This window comes from Bos grunniens, chromosome 29, assembly GCF_055505025.1.
Source record: "Bos grunniens cultivar Pamir isolate PY7600 chromosome 29, Bosgru_T2T1.0, whole genome shotgun sequence".
Classification (NCBI taxonomy): Eukaryota; Metazoa; Chordata; class Mammalia; order Artiodactyla; family Bovidae; genus Bos; species Bos grunniens.
In genome coordinates, this window is record NC_141193.1 from 50,579,710 (window position 1) to 50,600,067 (window position 20,358).

General features: G+C 38.8%; 3 protein-coding genes and 8 non-coding genes across 79 annotated transcripts in view; 2 read left to right on the forward strand and 9 right to left on the reverse strand.

The window, feature by feature from the left end:
* The window catches only part of CEP295 (centrosomal protein 295), a 54,898-nt gene extending 54,590 nt beyond the window's left edge, over positions 1 to 308 (forward strand). For 48 of the 50 annotated variants that reach the window (XR_015157651.1, XR_015157643.1, XR_015157644.1 and 45 more), the window contains 2 exons: positions 1 to 100; positions 193 to 308. Coding sequence is in view for 32 of the 50 variants with exons in the window: in XM_086383974.1 (XP_086240100.1) it covers positions 1 to 100; positions 193 to 231 (139 nt within the window). In the remaining 18 variants the exon portion in view is untranslated. The other 2 variants (XR_015157649.1, XM_086383975.1) reach the window with 2 other exon arrangements.
* On the reverse strand, positions 233 to 11,419 carry TAF1D (TATA-box binding protein associated factor, RNA polymerase I subunit D). 14 transcript variants are annotated; one of them, XR_015157661.1, is made up of 14 exons: positions 11,191 to 11,419; positions 9,561 to 9,713; positions 8,555 to 8,939; positions 7,398 to 7,573; positions 6,093 to 6,150; positions 5,531 to 5,742; positions 4,724 to 4,780; positions 3,013 to 3,064; positions 2,782 to 2,803; positions 2,047 to 2,080; positions 1,387 to 1,434; positions 1,028 to 1,090; positions 612 to 648; positions 233 to 376 (listed from the first exon to the last, which is right to left on the reverse strand). XR_015157661.1 is itself a non-coding variant. In XM_086384018.1 (6 exons), the coding sequence occupies exons 2-6, from the start codon at positions 9,617 to 9,619 to the stop codon at positions 5,596 to 5,598; spliced, it is 825 nt and encodes a 274-aa protein (XP_086240144.1). In that variant the 5' UTR covers positions 9,620 to 9,713; positions 11,191 to 11,419; the 3' UTR covers positions 5,332 to 5,595. The 14 variants fall into 14 exon arrangements, 1 of the variants encoding a protein (XP_086240144.1); XR_015157659.1 differs by having other exon boundaries at positions 2,771 to 2,803; XR_015157666.1 differs by lacking the exon at positions 3,013 to 3,064.
* Positions 455 to 581, reverse strand: LOC147342648 (small nucleolar RNA SNORA25). The gene has a single exon (XR_015158211.1). It is a non-coding gene; the product is annotated as a small nucleolar RNA SNORA25 (small nucleolar RNA).
* Positions 883 to 1,005, reverse strand: LOC147342649 (small nucleolar RNA SNORA32). The gene has a single exon (XR_015158205.1). It is a non-coding gene; the product is annotated as a small nucleolar RNA SNORA32 (small nucleolar RNA).
* Positions 1,229 to 1,301, reverse strand: LOC147342650 (small nucleolar RNA Z40). Its single transcript, XR_015158207.1, has one exon. It is a non-coding gene; the product is annotated as a small nucleolar RNA Z40 (small nucleolar RNA).
* On the reverse strand, positions 1,544 to 1,677 carry LOC147342651 (small nucleolar RNA SNORA1). The gene has a single exon (XR_015158208.1). It is a non-coding gene; the product is annotated as a small nucleolar RNA SNORA1 (small nucleolar RNA).
* On the reverse strand, positions 2,164 to 2,300 carry LOC147342652 (small nucleolar RNA SNORA8). The gene has a single exon (XR_015158210.1). It is a non-coding gene; the product is annotated as a small nucleolar RNA SNORA8 (small nucleolar RNA).
* On the reverse strand, positions 2,893 to 2,963 carry LOC147342653 (small nucleolar RNA SNORD5). The gene has a single exon (XR_015158213.1). It is a non-coding gene; the product is annotated as a small nucleolar RNA SNORD5 (small nucleolar RNA).
* Positions 3,113 to 3,243, reverse strand: LOC147342654 (small nucleolar RNA SNORA18). The gene has a single exon (XR_015158209.1). It is a non-coding gene; the product is annotated as a small nucleolar RNA SNORA18 (small nucleolar RNA).
* Positions 4,929 to 5,055, reverse strand: LOC147342655 (small nucleolar RNA SNORA40). Its single transcript, XR_015158216.1, has one exon. It is a non-coding gene; the product is annotated as a small nucleolar RNA SNORA40 (small nucleolar RNA).
* Positions 11,344 to 20,358, forward strand: part of BKGD (beta-keto-L-gulonate decarboxylase) — a 24,401-nt gene continuing 15,386 nt past the window's right edge. For 3 of the 7 annotated variants that reach the window (XM_086384009.1, XM_086384013.1, XM_086384015.1), the window contains exons 1-2: positions 11,474 to 11,526; positions 19,270 to 19,355. In XM_086384009.1, coding sequence (XP_086240135.1) covers positions 19,301 to 19,355 — 55 coding nt within the window. In that variant the 5' untranslated portion in view covers positions 11,474 to 11,526; positions 19,270 to 19,300. Of the gene's footprint in view, positions 11,527 to 16,980; positions 17,005 to 19,269; positions 19,356 to 20,358 lie in introns of those variants that run through there. The other 4 variants (XM_086384011.1, XM_086384014.1, XM_086384016.1 and 1 more) reach the window with 4 other exon arrangements.

Here is a 20,358-nt window from a genome sequence, read left to right on the forward strand (position 1 = left end):
ATTATACTTTCAATTAGCTGAAATGAGAAAGCAGAAGGAAGACAAAGCAAAGCAAGATGCACATGCCCAAAACAGAGCAAGGACAAAAGAATTTCATAAGGTAAGCAGCATCCCATACATACCCCCAACTTTTCATGTCTAAGGCACATCGGAGCCTGATACTAATAATAACTGATATTGTTTCCTCCACAGAAAACATTAGAGAAGCTTCGAGCCAGAAATATATGCTGACTTTCTGCACGAAAGGTTTCTTTTTATTCATTAACATAGGCAAAGTTATTTAAGTCAATAAATTTTTAAGGATTTTTCACACGTCCTGATTCTTTCCACTGCCAATCACCATAGCTCCTCCAGGGTTGTCATCTTCAAGGTAGCCCTGAAGGAGAGTAGATACTGGTTAAATTTTGAAGACTGTATTTACACTCTCCCACATCACCTGTCATGGATATGAGTGGCTTGTATCTCCATCAGGAAAACATAGCACTATCGAGTGACTATTATATCCAATGGAGAATTCAGTCTTTGGTCACAGCGTTAAGGGCTCCAGGATTTGGTCCCATCAGCCCTCTTTGAAATGACCTACAAAAATTATTTCTCTAATGTGTACATACCTTTCAAAAAGTTCTGCTCAATCCACAGCTGTGATGCCTGTATAACAGAAATATTAAAGGTTTCATTTTCAGAGATGGTCCTGTAAAGTTCTGAAGCCAACTACCCCAGTAATAAACTAGAAAACAAGTCCAGCAATCTAGGCATAGACTCTTCAGTACTAGGCATAGACTAGCAATGTCTGCGTATTATAAAAGCTAATTAGAAAAATGGCTGTGTTCTATTTATACTAGAACAGTGCTGACTTTCACAAGTAGTTAATTAAGGCTAATAAAATGTTCCCAACAGGCTGTATGCTAACAAAGTAGCAGGAAGAAAAACCTAGTTGGGATTTTGTTTTACGGTCATGTCCACAGCGAATTAGAAACTGCATTCTAAAAGCCTTGGTAATGACCATCAAAATCTGACAGATAATTACCTGCCACGTTGTTTTAGTTGGGCCTCTTAGATCTTCAGTGGAGTTCACTTCAAAGTTTGCCACCTACAGAAAAGGATTTGAACAATAACTGGGACTGATTCGGTTCCATTTTCATTCATACCTAAACTTTGTTGCAAAATATAAATGTCCTCAGGCAACTTTAATCTTAGAGCTTTCATGTTTTAATATATAGTTTAATGTGGATGTTCAGAAAGGCTATTTTCACTCAGCCCATTCAGAGCAGTTGAACAATTTGCCCATCATCATAACATCCCTGAAAAAACAGTGGAACACGTAATGGGCTGTTTAACGTCTAGTTTTTTGCATTAAATACAAGGGGGAAAAAATGAAAATCTTACCTGTAATCTTCAAAGACCCAATTTCCTCAAGCAGTTTACTGTAGGATCCTAGAAGTTAAATATAGCAAGTACAATTGTGTTTATTCCTTCATCTTTCCTAATATTGAAAAGCCATATTATATCCAATTTTTACTCATGAGCCTAGTCAAAAAAAAAAAAATGTTACAGGTCTCATTGTCACCACTGCAATAAAAGTACAGTGATGGAAGCAAAACCTGTGTTCTCAATGTAGCCACATTAACAGTTTTATGGACACCATGAACAAGTGCCCATTTTCAGTAGAATGAGGCTTTGTAAATAAGTTTCCCAAGCTTAAGACAATGTGCAAAAAGCTTCTTCTGCACCTGTACAGCTCCAGTACTCTTGCCTGGAAAATCCCATGGACAGAGAAGGCTGGCAGGCTACACAGTCCATGGGGTCGCTAAGAGTTGGAAACAACTGAGCACACTTTTCATTTTCATGCACTGAAGAAGGAAATGGCAACCCACTCCAGTGTTGTTGCCTAGGGGAGCCTGGTGGGCTGCCATCTATGGGGTCACACAGAGTCAGACATGACTGAAGTGACTTAGCAGCAGCACCTGTATAGAAGTTCTGCTTTGCTAAGCATGCTATCAGCAAAGGAAAGCTGCTAAAAGCAACAGAAAGTGAAAAGCAAAATACCTGTTTAGGGTCAGGAGATGGGATCTGTCTAGTTCTTAATGACAACCGTAGGAAAAAAAAGTATTAGTTACTTTTGAAGATTCTGTCAAACTGACCAGTATAAGAAACTAAAAGGATACTTGTATCAGTAGAAATACCAGGTCTAACATGCACAAAGCAAAAAAACCAACGATGCCAGATACTGAATTTATATCGCACTGTCTTTTGAACAGCCAGCAGGAACAAACTGCTGAATGCAGATACCATGCAGTGCAATTATGATTGAACTGGAACCACTCCAACCTCATTCTGTAATGATACTATCTGAGAAATTTACTTTCACACACACCTCTATTTTTTTAACATGTGAAATAATTTTTTCTTGTCATTCCAGCAAGCAACCAACTACATTAACTCTTAAATTATAAACTTAACTCGTTACCTTTTTACCCTCTTTATACCTATAAAACTTATGTAGGAAACTATCCAATCACACTTGCTATTTACATACTAGTTTAATAAAGTATACAAGGGACCAGGGCATTTCATGCCCTACATATGCTGTGTCTTCCTTTTTTTCCAATGAGTACAAGTATTTCAGCAAATTTTTGGCCAAAATCTTGATAATCCTGTTTTACACCTAAATAACTAGCAGTCACAACAGTAATGGAATACCATACTCAAAATTTCATTGTTTTCAGAACTTCTGAATCCTATTTGAATAGAAATTAAATATTCTACTTACCAAAAACTTACCAAGTTCAAATCATATTAATTCCTGTGGATACCAAATAATAGATTATGGGTTACTTACTCATGATTAAAAAACTTAAATATATGCTTATTTAAATATTTTGTTATACTCAGCTCTATCAGAATTAAGTTTTAGTTCATATCTGTATCATTCAGCAGTTGAACATTAAATTCATCATCTGAACTGGAATGGTAACCCCTCCCCCCAAATTATAGTCACTAACTAAAACTCACCTAAGTTATCCCACCCTAAAACTTGACACAGATCATTGGGATATGCCAATACCTAAGATTAAAAAAAAAACTGTTAGGTTTTTCATAGTTTAATTGGCAGCTATGTCTTGTAGTTTTTTCCCACAGATCTAACAGGTAGTTCTATGAGTAAAGGAAACTACATAGTTACTCTATGAGGCGTTTCCAACGACGTAGGTTTATAGAAAAAGCCCCATCGGGATAGACCTCAATGCTTAATCATTGTTTAATTAATTTTAAAGTAAGTAATTTAAAGAAATCATACAATGAATTAATCACGACATGTATTTTAAAATCAATCCTTAGGAAAGATAGTATAAAGTACCAAATAGCTATTACAGCTGAACCAAAAAATTACATATGTAAATTTAAGCTTTATTATTAACAACTTCATTACCAGATTACTGCAAAACTATTTAAATGAATTTTTGCCTTTAAATTGAGAACTAAAATGTAAAATATTTTCTCATTGATAACAATTATGAAAATACAGAAAAATGTTAATATGCCTGATGTTCTGACCATTTGGGGATCCCTGAGGACAAATTTGGCATTTGTATATCATTCAGATTTATGAAATTATGTGTCCTGTGTAGTCATTTCTAACATTACACTATATAATCTTCTACTTCATTTTAGTATATGCATCAAAATATTGTGGGACTTCCCTGGTGGTTTACTGGTTAAGACTTAGCACTTCCACTGCAGGGGGTGTGGGTTCTATGCTCATCACTATAGAGAAATGCAAATTAAAACTATAATCAAGTACCATCTCACATTGGTGAGAATGGCCATCGTAAAGTCTACAAATAATAAATGCCAGACAGGGTGTTGGAGAAAAAAAAAGGAACCTTCTCCTACATTGTTGGTGGGAATGTAGATTGGTACTGCCACTACAGAAAACACGAGAGCTACCATATGATGAGCAATCCCACGCAAAGAAAAACATGGTTGGAAAGGATACGTGTACCTGTGTTCACTACAGCACTGTTCCAAGATATGGAACCAACATAAATGTCCACTGAGAGATAAACTGATAAAGATGTGTGGGAGGGGTGTGTATTTTACTCAGCCATTAATATGAAAATGATGCCATTTGCAGCAACATGGATCTAGCGATATAGAAAGCAAACTAAGTCAGAAATAGGTTATCACTTACATGTGGAATCTAAACTACCACCCAAATGAACAGATCTATGAAACAAACAGATATGGACTTGTGGTTGGACAAGAGGTGGGGGTGTGGGGGAGCCACAGACTGGGAATTTGGGATTAGCAGATACAAATTCATAAGATAAACAAGGGCTTACTATATAGCACAGGGAATTAATATGCTGTGATAGATCATAAGAGAAAAATTATATAACTGAGTCACTTTGCTGTACAGCAGAAATTAGCATTGTAAATCAACTATGCTTCAATTTTTTAAATGTACAGGGGGTATTAGAAGATTAAAAATTCATATGCTTGAAGAGGGAATATCCAAGATTCTGATAGCTTATAGTTCTGGGACCCCTTCCTGCAAGCAAGTCCTGGCACAATGTCACTATAAAACATGCCAATCCTGAGATGCATTTTCTGAAATTACATAATGAATAGAAATTTAAAGTTGGCAAAAATGGCTTTCAAAAATTAAACCTCTGGAGAAGTTCTGACAATGTATCATATTTACACAAATCTGAACAAAACTTACCTAAAGCATTAGACTTATCTTTGCAAAATCCAGATACTGTATTCCGAAGATAAAAGCCTAAAAAAAGAAGCCCATCTTTGTTTGTTTTATGTCAACATTAAAACTGAGTACTAGGATCAATATAGCTGGTAATTTAGAAGCTTATTTAGCTTTACAGCCCTGGAAGCAATCTTTATGCTCATCAATACACATCCATTTTATGGATCATGTTCCTTCTTATCTGTATCAAAACTCATACTGAACAATGAGTTGTGGGTTGCAAAAGAGGATTTACTTTCGCACTTGTCTGTAAGTCTTTGTCTACAAATTAAACAAAAACAAACACAAGTGCTACTGTAAAATGCATTATGTATGTGGTGATGAAAAAGATATTTGAAATACAGGTAATTAGGAAGGGAAAATTAAGTTATTACAGTACTCAGCATTTCACACTAAACTTGTCTAAAGAAAACAAAAACAGGAAATTGTAGATACCCTACCTAAGGAGGGTAGGTGGAAAAAAAATCATTGTTTATGCAAACTTTTCAAGATTACAATCTGTTATTTGATTCAGTGTTAAAATGGTACCTTTAAGTTCTCTTACCTAGAAATAAACCATCATAGGCAAAAACAGTAGGACTTTTGTTTATTATTTGTCAAGTCAATCTCTGCAGTAACAGCCTCAATTTTTTTCTACATAATTTTTCTTATAATAACTACTTCAGGAGTTTCACAAATCTGTTTAAGTATTCTTTATTTTCTTACAGGGTTTTTTTCTAAGGCTGGCATATATATATATACACTTATCTTTGCTTTTATTCTGTTTACCTTGTCTGGTATTTATAATCTTATCTCTCTTCAGGCCATTTTGTCCTCTATAATCTTATCTCTCTTCAGGCCATTTTGTCCTCTATCCAGTGTTTAGATTTTGATGTTCTCTTTTTAAGCAAAGCAGTTTCTTCAGTATATTCTTCTTGATCCAAATGTACATTCTGCTTCTTCTTTGGAAATTCAGAACTTATTATGAAATAACTGTTCTCCTGCATAAGAAGTATTGGTAAGACATATAACCAATTTCACTGCACTAGTAATTACATACAACTAGGTTACTTAAAATAACTTGAAAATTACATTTGGATTTTTTCTTTCTTATTTGATATCCTAGTAACAATAAAACACATGAAGACTTACAATACTCTTGACACTTATTGACACAGTACTGCTAATTGATGTTCTCAATTATCTATAAAATTCTCATTTTTATCCTCACATTTCTTGCACCAAGGGCTTTGAGGCTTTCTAAAATTAGACAGTTAACACTACAGGATGAAAATCTCCCTTTGTCAACTCCTGCCCTCCCAAAACAAAATGGAATAAAAATGTCACTTACCACCAACTTAATATCACATTCATCATGTTCAAGGTTTGCTGCAATCTCCTCCTCTGCTCTGCAATATTAAAAACATTATCACTCAGATGACAATAAATTCATAGCATACTGTTACGACATACAACTGAACCCGCAATACCAGTTGATTATCACTATTAAATTTAAGTATGAATACTTATTAAGTAACATTTAATCCTTAAAGAATTAATGAATTTCTCCCGAGAAACCTGTATGCAGGTCAAGAAGCAACAGTTAGAACTGGACATGGAACAAGACTGGTTCCAAATTGGGAAAGGAGTGTGTCAAGGCTGTATACTGTCACCCTGCTTATTTAACTTATATGCAGACTACATCATGAGAAATGCCAGGCTGGAAGAAGCATAAGCTAGAATCAAGATTGCCAGGAGAAATATCAATAACCTCAGATACGCAGATGACACCACCATTATGGCAGAGAGTGAAGAAGAACTAAAGAGCCTCTTGAAAGTAAAGAGAGTAGAAAAGAGTTGGCTTAAAACTCAACATTCAGAAAACAAAGATCATGGCATCTGGTCCCATCACTTCATGGCAAACAGATGAGGAAACATGGAAACAGTGACAGACTATTCTCTTGGGCTCCAAAATCACTGCAGATGGTGACTGCAGTCAGGAAATTAATAGATGCTTGCTCCTTGGAAGAAAAGCCATGACCAACCTAGAGAGCATATTGAAAAGCAGACATTACTTTGTTGATAAAGGTCAGTCTAGTCAAAGCTATGGTTGTTCCAATAGTCATGTATGGATGTGAGTGTTGGACCATAAAGAAAGCTGCACACTGAAGAAATGATGCTTTTGAACTGTTGTGTTAGAGAAGACTCTTAAGAGTCCCTTAGACTGCAAGGAGATCCAACCAGTGAATCCTGAAAGAAATCAGTCCTAAATATTCCTTGGAAGGACCGATACTCAAGCTGAAATTCCAATACTTTGGCCACCTGATGTAAAGAACCAACTCCTTGGACAAGATCCTGATGCTGAGAAAGACTAAAGGCAGGATAAGGGGACAACAGAGGATGAGATGGTTGGATGGCATCACCAACTGGATGGACAGTTTGAGCAAGCTCTGGGAGCTGGTGATGGACAGGGAAGCCTGGCATGCTGCAGTCCATGGAATCCCAAAGAGTCAGCCATGACTGAGCGACTGAACTGAACATTTAATATGAATTTTAAACTATTAAATCAAAATCTAAACAAACTGATAGTATAATGTGGAGCAACATAAAAATTTAAAAACACAACGTTTAAAATTGTTCCAATGTCTGAACTTACGCTGACTCTTCAATAGGAGAGAGAGATCCGTCATCATCCAAGTATCTGTATCTTCGACTATCGAGGTCGTCTTTTTCTAAATCTTCAGCAACATTCATCTGTTTCAAGGATTCCTTGAGGTAGTATTCATACTTCAGTTTTTCAAGGTAGTTAAAAAATCCTCTTGCCACTGCTTGCTATATACCAGAACATCCTGTTGTCAGTCACAGACTTGGAAAAAAAAATTTTTCTGCCACAGCTTAGCAGATAGATGCTTATGTTCTGTAACAAGGAAGCTCTAACTCTGCCATATGGCGATCACCCCTATCAAACACTGCTTATAAAAAGAATTCACTGTTCTACCGAGCGAGTTACCAAAGTTGGTACACCAAGAAAAACAAGCACAAATCTTCTATATGGTTTGGATGCTTCTAAAGACTTATTTTTTAATGCAAATTGAAAGATCTTTTTTAGTCACTTTAAACATAAAAGGTTAATAATTACTAATCCTTTCCAATAAATCAGATTTTAGAACAAGTGACATCAAATTATGCTGCTGCTAAGTTGCTACAGTCATCAGACTCTGTGCGACCCCACAGTCAGCAGCCCACCAGGCTCCCCTGTCCCTGGGATTCTTCAGGCAAAAACACTGGAGTGGGTTGCCATTTCTTTCTCCAATGTGTGAAAGTGAAAGGTGAAAGTGAAGTCGCTCAATTGTGTCTGACAGATTATGTAGTCACTTAAAATTCAAATATTTTGAGTCTACTGCTATGAACTGGCTGACCTGTCAGGTGATTCTTTCAGAAATGAAATCTACTAAAGCCACTGAACACGAAAGTCAGGTGTGGGTTTGACTTAGGTTATAGTAAAACAACGAAGCATTATTTGAGTTTTAGGAATGATGTTTAAAACCTGTTTTGTAAGAGCAAGGTATAAAAACATCCTTGGAGCACTTTACATGCAGATATATCCACCCAAACCAGTGAAGATTACCTCCAGAAGCCCAAGTCAACTTTGAACTGAAGGATGGAGGTGGCATTTAAGTGGCAGTATAGTCAGGATAAAGAAGTATTATCAAAGTTACAAATTGCATGCTCCAGGTGTTAACTAAATTCTGAAAGTGACCAACAGTTCATTTCACACATTTAAGCTGTGTATGAGCATATATAATGACTCACCTCAAAGGTTAAAATTTTTCTCCAAGGTAATGGTTTTCTTCCATTTTCTGATTCTAAAAATGGGAAACCAGGTCTTTTGTCTTTAAATTGTTTCTCAGTAATTTGTGAGTATCTAGTGGTTCTCCTTCCTTTTGGTCTTCCCACTGATCTTCCCGTTGGCTTGTATTTCTTCTTTTTACGTTTACGTTTCTTATTTTTGAATCTTTCAAAAATAGCCTTTAAAGTCAGTGGTCTTGGCTCTATAGATGAGTCACTAGATGACTCTGTTGCTTGAGTATTTTTGGGTATGTGAACGAATTTTCTAATAGTGTTTCTTTGCCTCCGTTTAGGTGGGACAGGAACACACTGAGTTTTAAATAAGCTGCTACCAGAGGAAGAGTTGTCACTAGAAAACAGGGAAAGATTAATCACACCCTCTCAAATTACTGAATATTTATTACCAATAATATACGTTTTTAAAATCAAAGCAGGAAAACACGCTTAGAATAATTTCTTAAAAGATGGGCCCAGTACTAACAAACTGCTAAAGTGGGCCATAATGCCACTGCCATGGTGATCTTCCTTTATGTAAGTTCCATAAAGGTATTCTGTCCACTGCTAGATCCTAAACGAAATAGGACAAAGCCTCCTCTAAATAAAACAAGAGTATCTTAGTAGAGAGGTATCTGATGTGAATATACTAGAAATGCTTGTGATTTCCCAGTGAGATCAATGATTTAGACTAGACACATTTCATCGTAATACATAAGCCAGCATCCTTGCTAATGTGAAACAATGAGAACAAGTTGATTTGAAAGCAAGACTAATACCCGTCTTCTTAGTTCAAAAACTTCAAAGGCCTGTCCAAACCAAGTTTTCCTTTTCTGTTTCAATTCTTGAAAATTACATTTACCACCACTCATTACTGACAATGATTTATGCCCTCCCAGTAATTCAAATACAGTAAATATTAGCATCCAGTCTCTTATCCAGGAAAAATCTTTTTTTTTTTTAAAAAGGCACTTACCTTTGATTCTCAGTTTCCACAGCTGAATCACATGCTGTTGTATAGTTAAGAGAATCCATTCTTGATCCAAGTCCCTCTCAAATTATCTTTTGCTTTGAACAGATTTCTGACCATATAAAATATGGTAAATTTTAGTGTAGTGGTGTAGTTTCCCTGAACAAATTAATGCCAACAGTTAGTAATCAGAGTAATGCAAATTTTGATGTAGCTGTGAGTTATGTAAATAATATGTAAATTAAGGCCATATCACTTACAAAGCCTTTAATATTTTCTGGTAGTAACTGTAAATTCAGATCAATTCTAAAATCTAGAGATTTGATTCACGGGTTCTGTTTCAGTTTTGCCTCCTTCATCTGTCCAATGGAATAAGATTCCGGAAGAATAGGTAATTTCCAACAGTATCAAGGAACTTTCCCAAAATGTAATTTTAACCCTTAGCCATAGTAATGTGCAATGAAGAGTATCAGTGTTCAACAGCATAAGTTAACTACTATGTGTGGCCCAGTATAGCAAGGAAAAAAATCCAAACTCCTGGTCTGGGATTTACTATTGGGGTATTAAAAATTCTGAACTCTCCAAGTTCTCAATAAAAGGTTTGCAGACAATGCCCTTTGTCTTTTTTTCACTTCCTTGGATACAGTATTTAGGGCAAAATTATTTCTTTTAAATTTATTTTAATTGGAGGCTAATTACAATATTGTATTGGTTTTGCCATACATCGACATGAATCCGCCACAGGTGTACACGTGTTCCCCATCCTGAACCCCCCCTCCCACCTCATACCATCCCTCAGAGTCTTCTCAACCTCCCTTATAGAGGATACCATCATTCTCCCACTGTTCTTAGTTTTTAGCATTTTAAGAGCGATATATTTCAAATACAGGAAAACAATAGGTCACAGAGATCTCAAGCTTTGCAAAATCTAAGTCATGAAGTGAAGTCGCTCAGTCGTGTCTGACTCTTTGCCACCCCATGGACTGCAGCCTCCCAGGCTCCTCCGTCCATAGGATTTTCCAGGCAAGAATACTGGAGTGGGTTGCCATTTCCTTCTCCAGGAGATCTTCCCAACCCAGGGATTGAACCCGGGTCTCCGGCTTTATAGGCAGATACTTAAGTGGAGCCAATGGCAGCGATGGTGTACCTGAGCGCACTATCAAAATTAAAGTTAACACAATCTTTGGGGAAATCTGGAAAGCAATCCTGTGGAAGTGCTGCTTTCTAGTCGGTAACTCTGCTGACCAAACCACGCGGCCGCGAACAACTTCCCCTCAGCGCCTTGCGCGATCCTGGGGCAAGCGTCTCCAGGAGGCGCCCACTTCGGGCGAGAATGCGTCAGCAACGGCTACCTCGCACTCAACCGCCATTTAGAGAATAAGCATTGCTTATGCTCCATTTTAACATCCAATTCACGGGCCACGCTCGGGCCACGGTAGCAGCGCAGCCCTAGGCCTGCAGTCCACAACCACCGCGGGCCCTCCGCCATTAGGGCCCAACTCACGCGGCTGGACCCCACCCCGCCCCGCCCCGCGGGCCCGGGAAAAGCCACAAGAGCTACCCCTCCGCCGCCCACAAGGCCCAGATGCCAATGTCCTCTTTCCGACCCCTCCAGAGACGGATGGTGCATACCAACCTGCGCTGGCTCGTGGTACGGGCCTCTGCTGCGAACAGCAACCTACCGACCATAGCACTCCGAAAGGCACACTGTAGGCAACCTCCGCCGTCGCGCGGGAGGAAAGGCTGGGCGCGCCGCGCGCCCAAGTTAATAGTGGGGCGGAAGTCTCGCGATAACAACTAGACTCCGGGATGAACGGGAGAGCTGGGAGGTGGCACGACGCGGGCGCCATGTTTATCCCCGCGTTGGGAGGGCCGATTCCAGTGGGCGGAGCCTTGGACGCCCTAATCCTGAAGAGGCGGAGTTGAATGAGGTAAGAGCAGGCGTCTGATGTAGGCTTCTCTAACAGACTAGGTAAGTGGAATAGCCTAGGACGTTTAGGCCAACGTTTCGGGAATAAATTGTGGGGTCAGGCGGGTGGAATGCACGTGAACTGCAAGGAAACAGGCACTCCGCCTGACTTGCTCCCAGTGGCCTCACCTCTGCTGAGGTTTCCTATAACTGTCCAGAGTCACTGCGGGTCTTGTGGGGGATGTGCGAGTGTGTGTCTCTGGCCAGGTGTGTTTTGTCGTGTTGTGTCCGCTTTTGCCTTCAGAAATCGCTTCTCCGTTAAATTGTGAGAGGATCGTACCTTGACCGTGACTCAAAATGTGTAACCTTTGTACTGGAAGCCTCTGTTACGCAAGCACTCCCAGCTCCCTGCTCCACCTTCGAACTCGTGTTGTTACCTACAGGAGTTGCTTAACAGATCACAGCAGACACCCGCGACGGATTTTTGTTGTTCGTTTTCTCAGTTCCCTAAATGGTTCAGTTCAGTCGCTCAGTCGTGTCCGACTCTTTGTGACCCCATGAACCGCAGCAGGCCAGGCCTCCCTGTCCATCACCAACTCCTGGAGTTCACCCAAACCTATGTCCATCGAGTTGGTGATGCCATCTGACCATCTCATCCTCTGTCGTCCTCTTCTCCTGCCTTCAATCTTTCCCAGCATCAGGGTCTTTTCAAATGAGTCAGCTCTTCGCATCAGGTGGCCAAAGTATGGGAGTTTCAGCTTCAGCATCAGTCCTTCCAATGAACACCCAGGACTGATCTCCTTTAGTATGGGCTGGTTGGATCTCCTTGCAGTCCAGGGGACTCTCAAGAGTCTTCTCCAACACCACAGTTCAAAAGCATCAATTCTTCAGCACTCAGCTTTCTTTATAGTCCAACTCTCACATCCGTACATGACCACTGGAAAAACCATAGCCTTCACTAGACGGACCTTTGTTGGCAAAGTAATGTCTCTGCTTTTGAATATGCTCTCTAGGTTGGTCATAACTTTCCTTCCAAGGAGTAAGCGTCTTTTAATTTCATGGCTGCAATCACCATCTGCAGAGATTTTGGAGCCCAGAAAAACAAAGTCAGCCACTGTTTCCACTGTTTCCTGAATGGTTACTGTGTTAAAAAGCTAAAAGTTTAAACTAGTTTAGTTTTGATGTTTTTTGTTTTTCCCAAAGTACTTACAAAAAGGAATGAGCTGAAAAAAAAAATTTAAAAAAAAGGAATGATTTGGCTTGATCTCTAGTCCAACTCTTTGCGAACCCACGGACTGTGTAGCACCAGGCTCCTCTGTCCGTGGGATTTTCCAGGCAAGAAAACTGGAGTGGGTTGCCATTTCCTCCTCCAGGGTATCTTCCTGACCCAGGAATCAAATCCTCAGCTTCTTGTATCATATAATAAAACCAGGAAAGCAGTTTAGTCTTATTTTGTGGATAGTATCATGTTAGGATTGAATTGATCTGAAAGGTAATCTAGCCTCTTTACTCAATTTTGCTCTAAATGTTGAACAATTCCAGGCACAGATAGTCAACTCTTGTAGGGTTTGTGAAGCACAGTAAGTTCCAGAACAGGGATTGCATGCCTTATCCCCTGCCATATTTCCAGAGTGCACTTGCCTCTGTAATTTGTGAAGCTCAGTACAAAATGAAAATGCAGTGTCCCTTGTTCAAAATTCAATGGGAAAGTGCCATTAAAGCTACTAAGATATAAGCTGTCTCATTTCTTCTGTAGTATCTCTTTCAACTTGTCATGATGTTTTAACTAATAGCATTAATTTGCTATTATTATCAAGGGCATTATTAATCATGCTATTTTATTGATTATTAATCACTATATTATTAATAATAGCATTAATTTGCTCTTTATTGTCAAGAGAAATTAAAAGGTTAATTCATTAGCACGAGATTTACCACTCTATATTGTGTAATACCAGTTTTAAATACAAACATAAGATTTAGCTTATATGCAGAATCACTGAAATTAGGCTTATGTATTTTGTTCTCACTCTAACACTGAACAAAACTAACACCCCTGTCTTTATTTCACTTCTTGATTTACTTCTTGATGCGTGCTCATTCTACCAACTCCATGGAATCCAGGGAATTTGATTCTCAGTGAACTCTCTTGGATTGTGGGTCCAACAGCATTTTACATTCACAGGACTTAAATGATTTATGTGAATGGGAAGCAAGGATTTGTTGCCAAAATCTTGACTCTCTGTGCACTGATGCCAAAGGACCTAAATGATTTATGTGAATGGGAAGCAAGAATTTGTTGCCAAAATCCTGACTCTCTGTGCATTGATGCCAACCAGAAACACGGAGACAGTTATGGCGAAGGAAATGGAGGCTTGCTTTCTTTGGCAGGCATAGAGGGAACACAGTAGGCTAGTGCCTCAAGACCTGTGATCCTCTCCCTGGGTATTAGGGAGAGGTTATGCAAGATCCCCTGGAGAAGGGAATGGCAACCCACTCCAGTATTCTTGCCTAGAGAATTCCATGGACAGAGGAGCTGAGTGGGCTACAGTCATGGGGTTGCAGTGAGTCTGATTGAGCGACTAACACACAATGTAGTCAAGTCAGGAGCATGTGACTTGTTATGTCATGGCAATAGCAGTCTTGCATTCTTCTGCAAAATTTCAAAAAGGGTGGGGTTCCTGACAAGATTAGGGTGTATGCAACTGAGACCCAACTCATCCAAATAAATATTTTAGAAAAAAATAAAAATGACATTTGCTTTCCATTTTAGAATAAATCTTTTAATTCTGTATGGTAGCCATTTATTTTAATTATTATCACCAAGTAAACTGCTCCTGGATACAGAGAGTTAAAGTTTTGGCTATCATCTGAGAGAGAGATATATATATATATTCATATTTAATAATGCTATATTTGCTAAATAAACTTAAATTTAAATTAAAATATTTAAGTGTCACTATATCTTGTTTCCAAGTATGTATAAGTATCTTAATGTGTATGTATAAATATTCTATATTGTGAAAGGAAACAATGTTAAAAAATAAATGATGGGCAAGAAAAAAATTTTTTTTTTGCACTTGTAAAATTTTCTTATTTATTTATTTTTTAGTTTATTTGAATTGGAAGCTAATTAATTTACAGTGTTGTGGTAGTTTTTGCCACACAGTGACATGAATCAGCCATGGGTGTACATGTGTCCCTCATCCAGAACCCCCCTCCCACTTCCCTCCCCATCCCATCCCTCAGGGTTGTCCTAGTGCACCGGCTTTGAGGGCCCTGTTTCATGCATGGAACTTGGACTGGTGATCTGTTTCACACATAATAATATACATGTTTCACTGCTATTCTCTCAAATCATCCCACCCTTGCCTTCTCCCTCAGAGTCCAAAAGTCTGTTCTTTATATCTGTGTCTCTTTTGCTGTCTCACATATAGGGTTGTTGTTACCATCTTTCTAAATTCCATATATATGCATTAATATACTGTTTTGGTGTTTTTCTTTCTGACTTACTTCATGTGTACCCCAATGTTCATTGCAGCACTGTTTATAATAGTTAAGACATAGAAGCAACCTAGATATCCATTGGCAGATGAATGGATAAGAAAGTTGTGGTACATATACACAATGGAATGTTACTTGGCTATTAAAAAGAACACATTTGTATCAATTCTACTGAGGTGGATGAAACTGGAGCCTATTACACAGAGAAAAATAATTTGCAAAACAAAAGAAAAACAAAAATTTTTTTTAATGTATGTAAGATGATGGGACTTCCCTGGAGGTATAGTGGTTAAGAGTCCATGCTTCCCCTGTAGGGGGTTTGGGTTCTATCCCTGGTCAGGGAACTAAGATTCTGTGGCTTGTTCATGTGTGCTAAGTCACTTAAGTCATGTCTGACTCTTTGTGACTCCATGGACTATAGCCTTGCAGGCTCCTCTGTCCATGGAATTCTCCAGGCAAGAATACTGGAGTGGGTTGCCATGCACTTCTCCAGGTGATCTTCCCAACCCAGGGATTGAACCCATGTCTCTTGTGTCTCCTGCATTTATTGACAGGCAGATTCTTTACCACTAGCACCATCTGGGAAGCCCTTGCATGAAGTGTATACAAGATTGTATGTACTTCTTTCTTTGTATGTATTTTCTATCTGAAATTATTTCAAAAGTTAAAATGGCTTATTCCTAAACAATTATAGTTTATTTCAATTTGAAAATATATTTTAGGGAATTCCCTGGAGGTCCACAGGCTTCCCAGGTGGCACTAGAGGTAAAGAATTCACCTGCCAATGCAGGAAACACCAGAGATTCAAGTTTGATCCCTGGTTCTGAAAGATTCCTCTGAAGGAGGAAATGGCAACCCACTCCAGTATTCTAGCCTGGAAAATTCCATGGACAGAAGAGCCTAGTGGGCTACAGTCCACAGGGTCACAAAAGAGTCAAACACGACTGAGCATGCACGCACCTAACCACCACCCTGGAGGTCCAGTGGTGAGGACTCCAAGCTTCACTTTCACTGCTGAGGGCTCAGGTTTGATGCCCTGGTCAGGGAACTAAGATTCTGCAAGTGGCATGTTGCTGCCAAAAAGAAAATATATTTGAAGTAATTAAAATATGATGAATAGGGTTTGGGGCCCAGTATCAAGAGTTTACATTTTATTTGGGAGACCAAATTATGCATATTAAGTAAATAAAGGGCTTCCCTGGTAACTCAGTAAAGAATCTGCCTACAGTGTGAGAGACCAGGTTCCTTCCCTGGGTCAGGAAGATCCCCTGAAGAAGGGGATCAACCCACTCCAGTATTCTTGCCTGGAGAATCCCATGGACCGAGGAACAGGGTAATAAATTTTGGTATTTGATCAAGTACTAAAGAAGTGTCAGGTCTTAAATGTATGTTTGTGAAGGATGTGTTGTTTGAAACTATTGTCAAAATTAGCAATCCAGTTTCTAAGAAAATTATGAATCTTGAAAATTAAAAAAAAATTTGGAAGAGTATTTCAAATGTTGCCAAAGGACCACCTTTTACTTAGTAAGTAATGATATGTCTGGAGAAGGAAATGGCAACCCACTCCAGTATTCTTGCCTAGAGAATCCTGTGGACAGAGGAGCCTGGTGGGCTGCTGTCCATAGGGTCTCATAGAGTCAGACACGACTGAAGCGACTTAGCATGCATGCATGCATGCGTTGTAGAAGGAAATGGCAACCCACTAAAGTATTCTTGCCTGGAGAATCCCAGGGACGGAAGAGCCTGGTGGGCTGCCATCTATGGGGTCACACAGAGTCGGACACGACTGAAGTGACTTATCAGTAATGATATGTCAGACAGTATTCAGATTAATGAGGTATTCATTAACAATTTTAATGAGAAATCCAACAGTGTTCTTAGAAACACCCTTAAGAATTTTGTCTTTATTCCTTGCTGTGATTGGCCTAGAGTGGGATTTCTCCACCCACCTAGTATTACTTTTGTTTGTTTGTGCTTTTTGGCTCACATTTTATTTAACTCTGTCTGCTTGCTCACCTCATCACCTGTACACTTGAGGTAAGATACTAATCTCTGCATAAATGTCTAATTATTGTAAAATATTTAGCATATATTTTTAAAAAATCAAATTATACTTCATTAGTTATCAGAATAATTGAACATTAAAGCTGTTTACCAAAAAAAAAAGTTTATTTGTAAATGAAATGATTCGAATGTCAAAAGCTAATCATTTGTAGAAATTGCCATTTTTCTTAGTAATTTAAATTTTCTCTTGTAAAAGTGATAGTGTAAGAAACTCATTTAATTTTTAGCCTAATTGTCAAGTACAAAATAGAAAACACAAGTAAATGATCTATTATAGAAGTACCTGAACATCCTACAACCAACTCTTATTCTACAACCACTTAAACACTTACTCATAAACCTTAGCAACTACCTACCTTTGCTTCAGCATCTATCTTCCTTGAACCAACTGTTAGAAAGATGCATGTTCAGTCCAGGTACATGACTGGAGAAAAATGAATCATGTGCCCTCTTGATTTGGTATTCCTTTTGTCTATTTAAATGTCAGCTATTTAAGGTGTTAGTATTAAAAGAGGTTACTTGGACATTTCTCATTCCAGTTATTAAATACTAAAAGCTGTGGTTGCCTTTCTGTGAGGACAGACACCTAAATGCCCTTTTGCCTTCCGTATATAACTGAACTCTTTCATTTCCAGAGCTTTAGATGTTCATGCTTGGTGCAATGTGAACTCGTGCAATCATTAATCTACACTTGCTTTATCTTGTAAATCCTCATGAATTCTCACAACTCAGGTTGGGACTTCAACCCACTGTCTTTTGAGATCACACACTCAGGACTTAATGAAGCTCAAGTCTTTAGGTCTTATCTAAAGAAAGTACTCAGTGAGAGACAAAGTGATAGGAAGTAGATTTATTTACAGAGACATTTCAAAAATACACAGAAGAACTGCACAAAAAAGATCTTCATGACCCAGATAACCACAATGATGTGATCACTCACCTAAAGCCAGACATCCTGGAATGTGAAGTCAAGTGGGCCTTAGGAAGCATCACTGCAAACAAAGCTAGTGAAGATGATGGAATTCCAGTTGAACTATTTCAAATCCTAAAAGGCGATGCTGTGAAAGTGCTGCACTCAATATGCCAGCAAATTTGGAAAACTCAGCAGTGGCCACAGGACTGGAAAAGGTCAGTTTTCATTCCAATCCCAAAGAAAGGCAATGCCAAAGAATGTTCAAACTACTGCACAATTGCACTCATCTCATACTCTACGCTGGCAAAGTAACTCTCAAAATTCTCCAAGTGAGGCTTCAGCAGTACATGAACCGTGAACTTCCAGATGTTCAAGCTGGATTTAGAAAACGCAGAGGAACCAGAGATCAAATTGCCAACATCCATTGGATCATTGAAAAAGCAAGAGTTTGAAAAAAACATCTAATTTTGCTTTATTGACTATGCCAAAGCCTTTGACTGTGGATCACAACAAACTGTAGAAAATTCTTCAAAAGATGGGAATATCAGACCACCTGACCTGCCTCTTGAGAAATCCGTATGCAGGTCAAGAAGCAACAGTTAGAACTGGACATGGAACAATAGACTGGTTCCAAATCGGGAAAGTAGTACATCAAGGCTGTTTACTGTCACCCTGCTATTTAACTCATATGCAGAATACATCATGCGAAATGCTGGGCTGGATGAAGGAGAAGCTGGAATCAAGATTGCTGGGAGAAATATCAATAACCTCAGATATGCAGATGACACCACCCTTATGGCAGAAAGCGAAGAAGAACTAAAGAGCCTTTTGATAAAAGTGAAAGAGGAGAGTAAAAAAGTTGGCTTAAAACTCAACATTCAGTGATGGACAGGGAAGCCTGGCGTGCTCCAGTCCATGGGGTTGCAGAGTCAGACACGACTGAGCAACTGAACTGAACTAATTTCATAAACAGAATGCCATCTGTCTCAAAAAGCAAGATGGCCTTGGAAGAAAGATGGACAGTGTGGGCCAGCTCAGAAAGCTAGAGGTCCCAAAATGTAGGGTGGTTAGTTTTTATGGGCTGGGTAACTTCGCAGGCTAACAAGTGGGAGGATTATTCCAACTATTTGGAGCAGAGATTTTCGGGAATTGGGCCACCACCCACTTTTTGGCCTTCTGTGGTTATGGTGCTTGTGGGTGTGCCATTTAGATGCTAATGCTTTACAACTAATGCTCAAGGTCTACTGGAAGTTGAATCTTTTGCCATCTTGGACTTAGTTGGTTCAGACGAGTTTTTCCCCAATAGCTATGTTATTCTTTTAAAGGTTGTGCCTTGTCCCCTAAGGAAGAAAGAAGATGGCTTGTGCTGAATATTCTTTTCATGTGCCAAGTCTAGAGGAGCTTGTTGGAGGTAAATACTATATTGAGTCTTTTTTATTATCCTAAGGGAAAAAAAATAAAAATAAAACATTCCAAGATAGGAGAGTCCAAATCTCTACCTCTCAAAAAAACCTAAATTCACCATTCAAATAGTCTTGATGAAATACTAACTTTACAGAATGAAAATGAATATGATAATCCAAGATTTAAATGTGTGTGGTACCCAAAGAGTACACAGTTTTGCTTTATTAACTTTTTACCAGTTGCAGTACTCTTAAAATAATCTACTGTGATACATTAATCATGTTTCCAATCTACTACTTTTTCCCCCTCTCCTGATACGACAGACTGCCAGTGAACCTTGCTTAGGTTTTTCTGTGTATATTTTTAGGTATCTCACCTTATTTGAACAAGAATTTAAGGTAGTGTCACAGGATTAATTCGAGGGAAGGGATCTATTAATAGGTAAGAAAAAGAAAGTGAAGCCAGGAGAGAGAAGGAATATATATATATATATATATATATATATATATATATATATATAAAATTATGACAGATTCATGGCAATGGCACCCCACTCCAGTACTCTTGCTTGGAAAATCCCCTGGGCAGAGGAGCCTGGTAGGCTGCAGTCCATGGGGTCGCTAAGAGTCGGACACGACTGAGCGACTTCACTTTCATGCATTGGAGAAAGAAATGGCAACCCACTCCAGTGTTCTTGCCTGGAGAATCCCAGAGACGGGGGAGCCTGGTGACCTGCTGTCTATGGGGTCGCATAGAGTCGGACACGACTGAAGCGACTTAGCATAGCATGGCAAGTTGATATTGGGCAGAAACCAACACAACATTGTAAAGCAATTTTCTTCCAATTAAAAAATAGATCCAACATGCCTCAACTAAGACCTGTTGCAGTCAAATAAATAGATGTTAAAAACAAAAAAGATTCTGGAGGGGTGCACAAATCCTTGTTCGGGGAACTAAGATCCCACATACCACCCAGCATGGCCAAATAATCAAGTTTAAAAAAAAAGGTA

Bases quoted from the DNA above. Each gene is read 5' to 3' on its own strand.
- TAF1D (XM_086384018.1), bottom strand. From the start codon at position 9,619: ATGGATTCTCTTAACTATACAACAGCATGTGATTCAGCTGTGGAAACT. The intron at 7,574-8,554 runs GTGAGTCATTAT...TCTGGTATATAG, and splicing joins GAAAAATTTTAACCTTTGAG to CAAGCAGTGGCAAGAGGATT. The intron at 5,743-6,092 runs GTAAGTGACATT...CTTCTTATGCAG, and splicing joins AATGTGATATTAAGTTGGTG to GAGAACAGTTATTTCATAAT.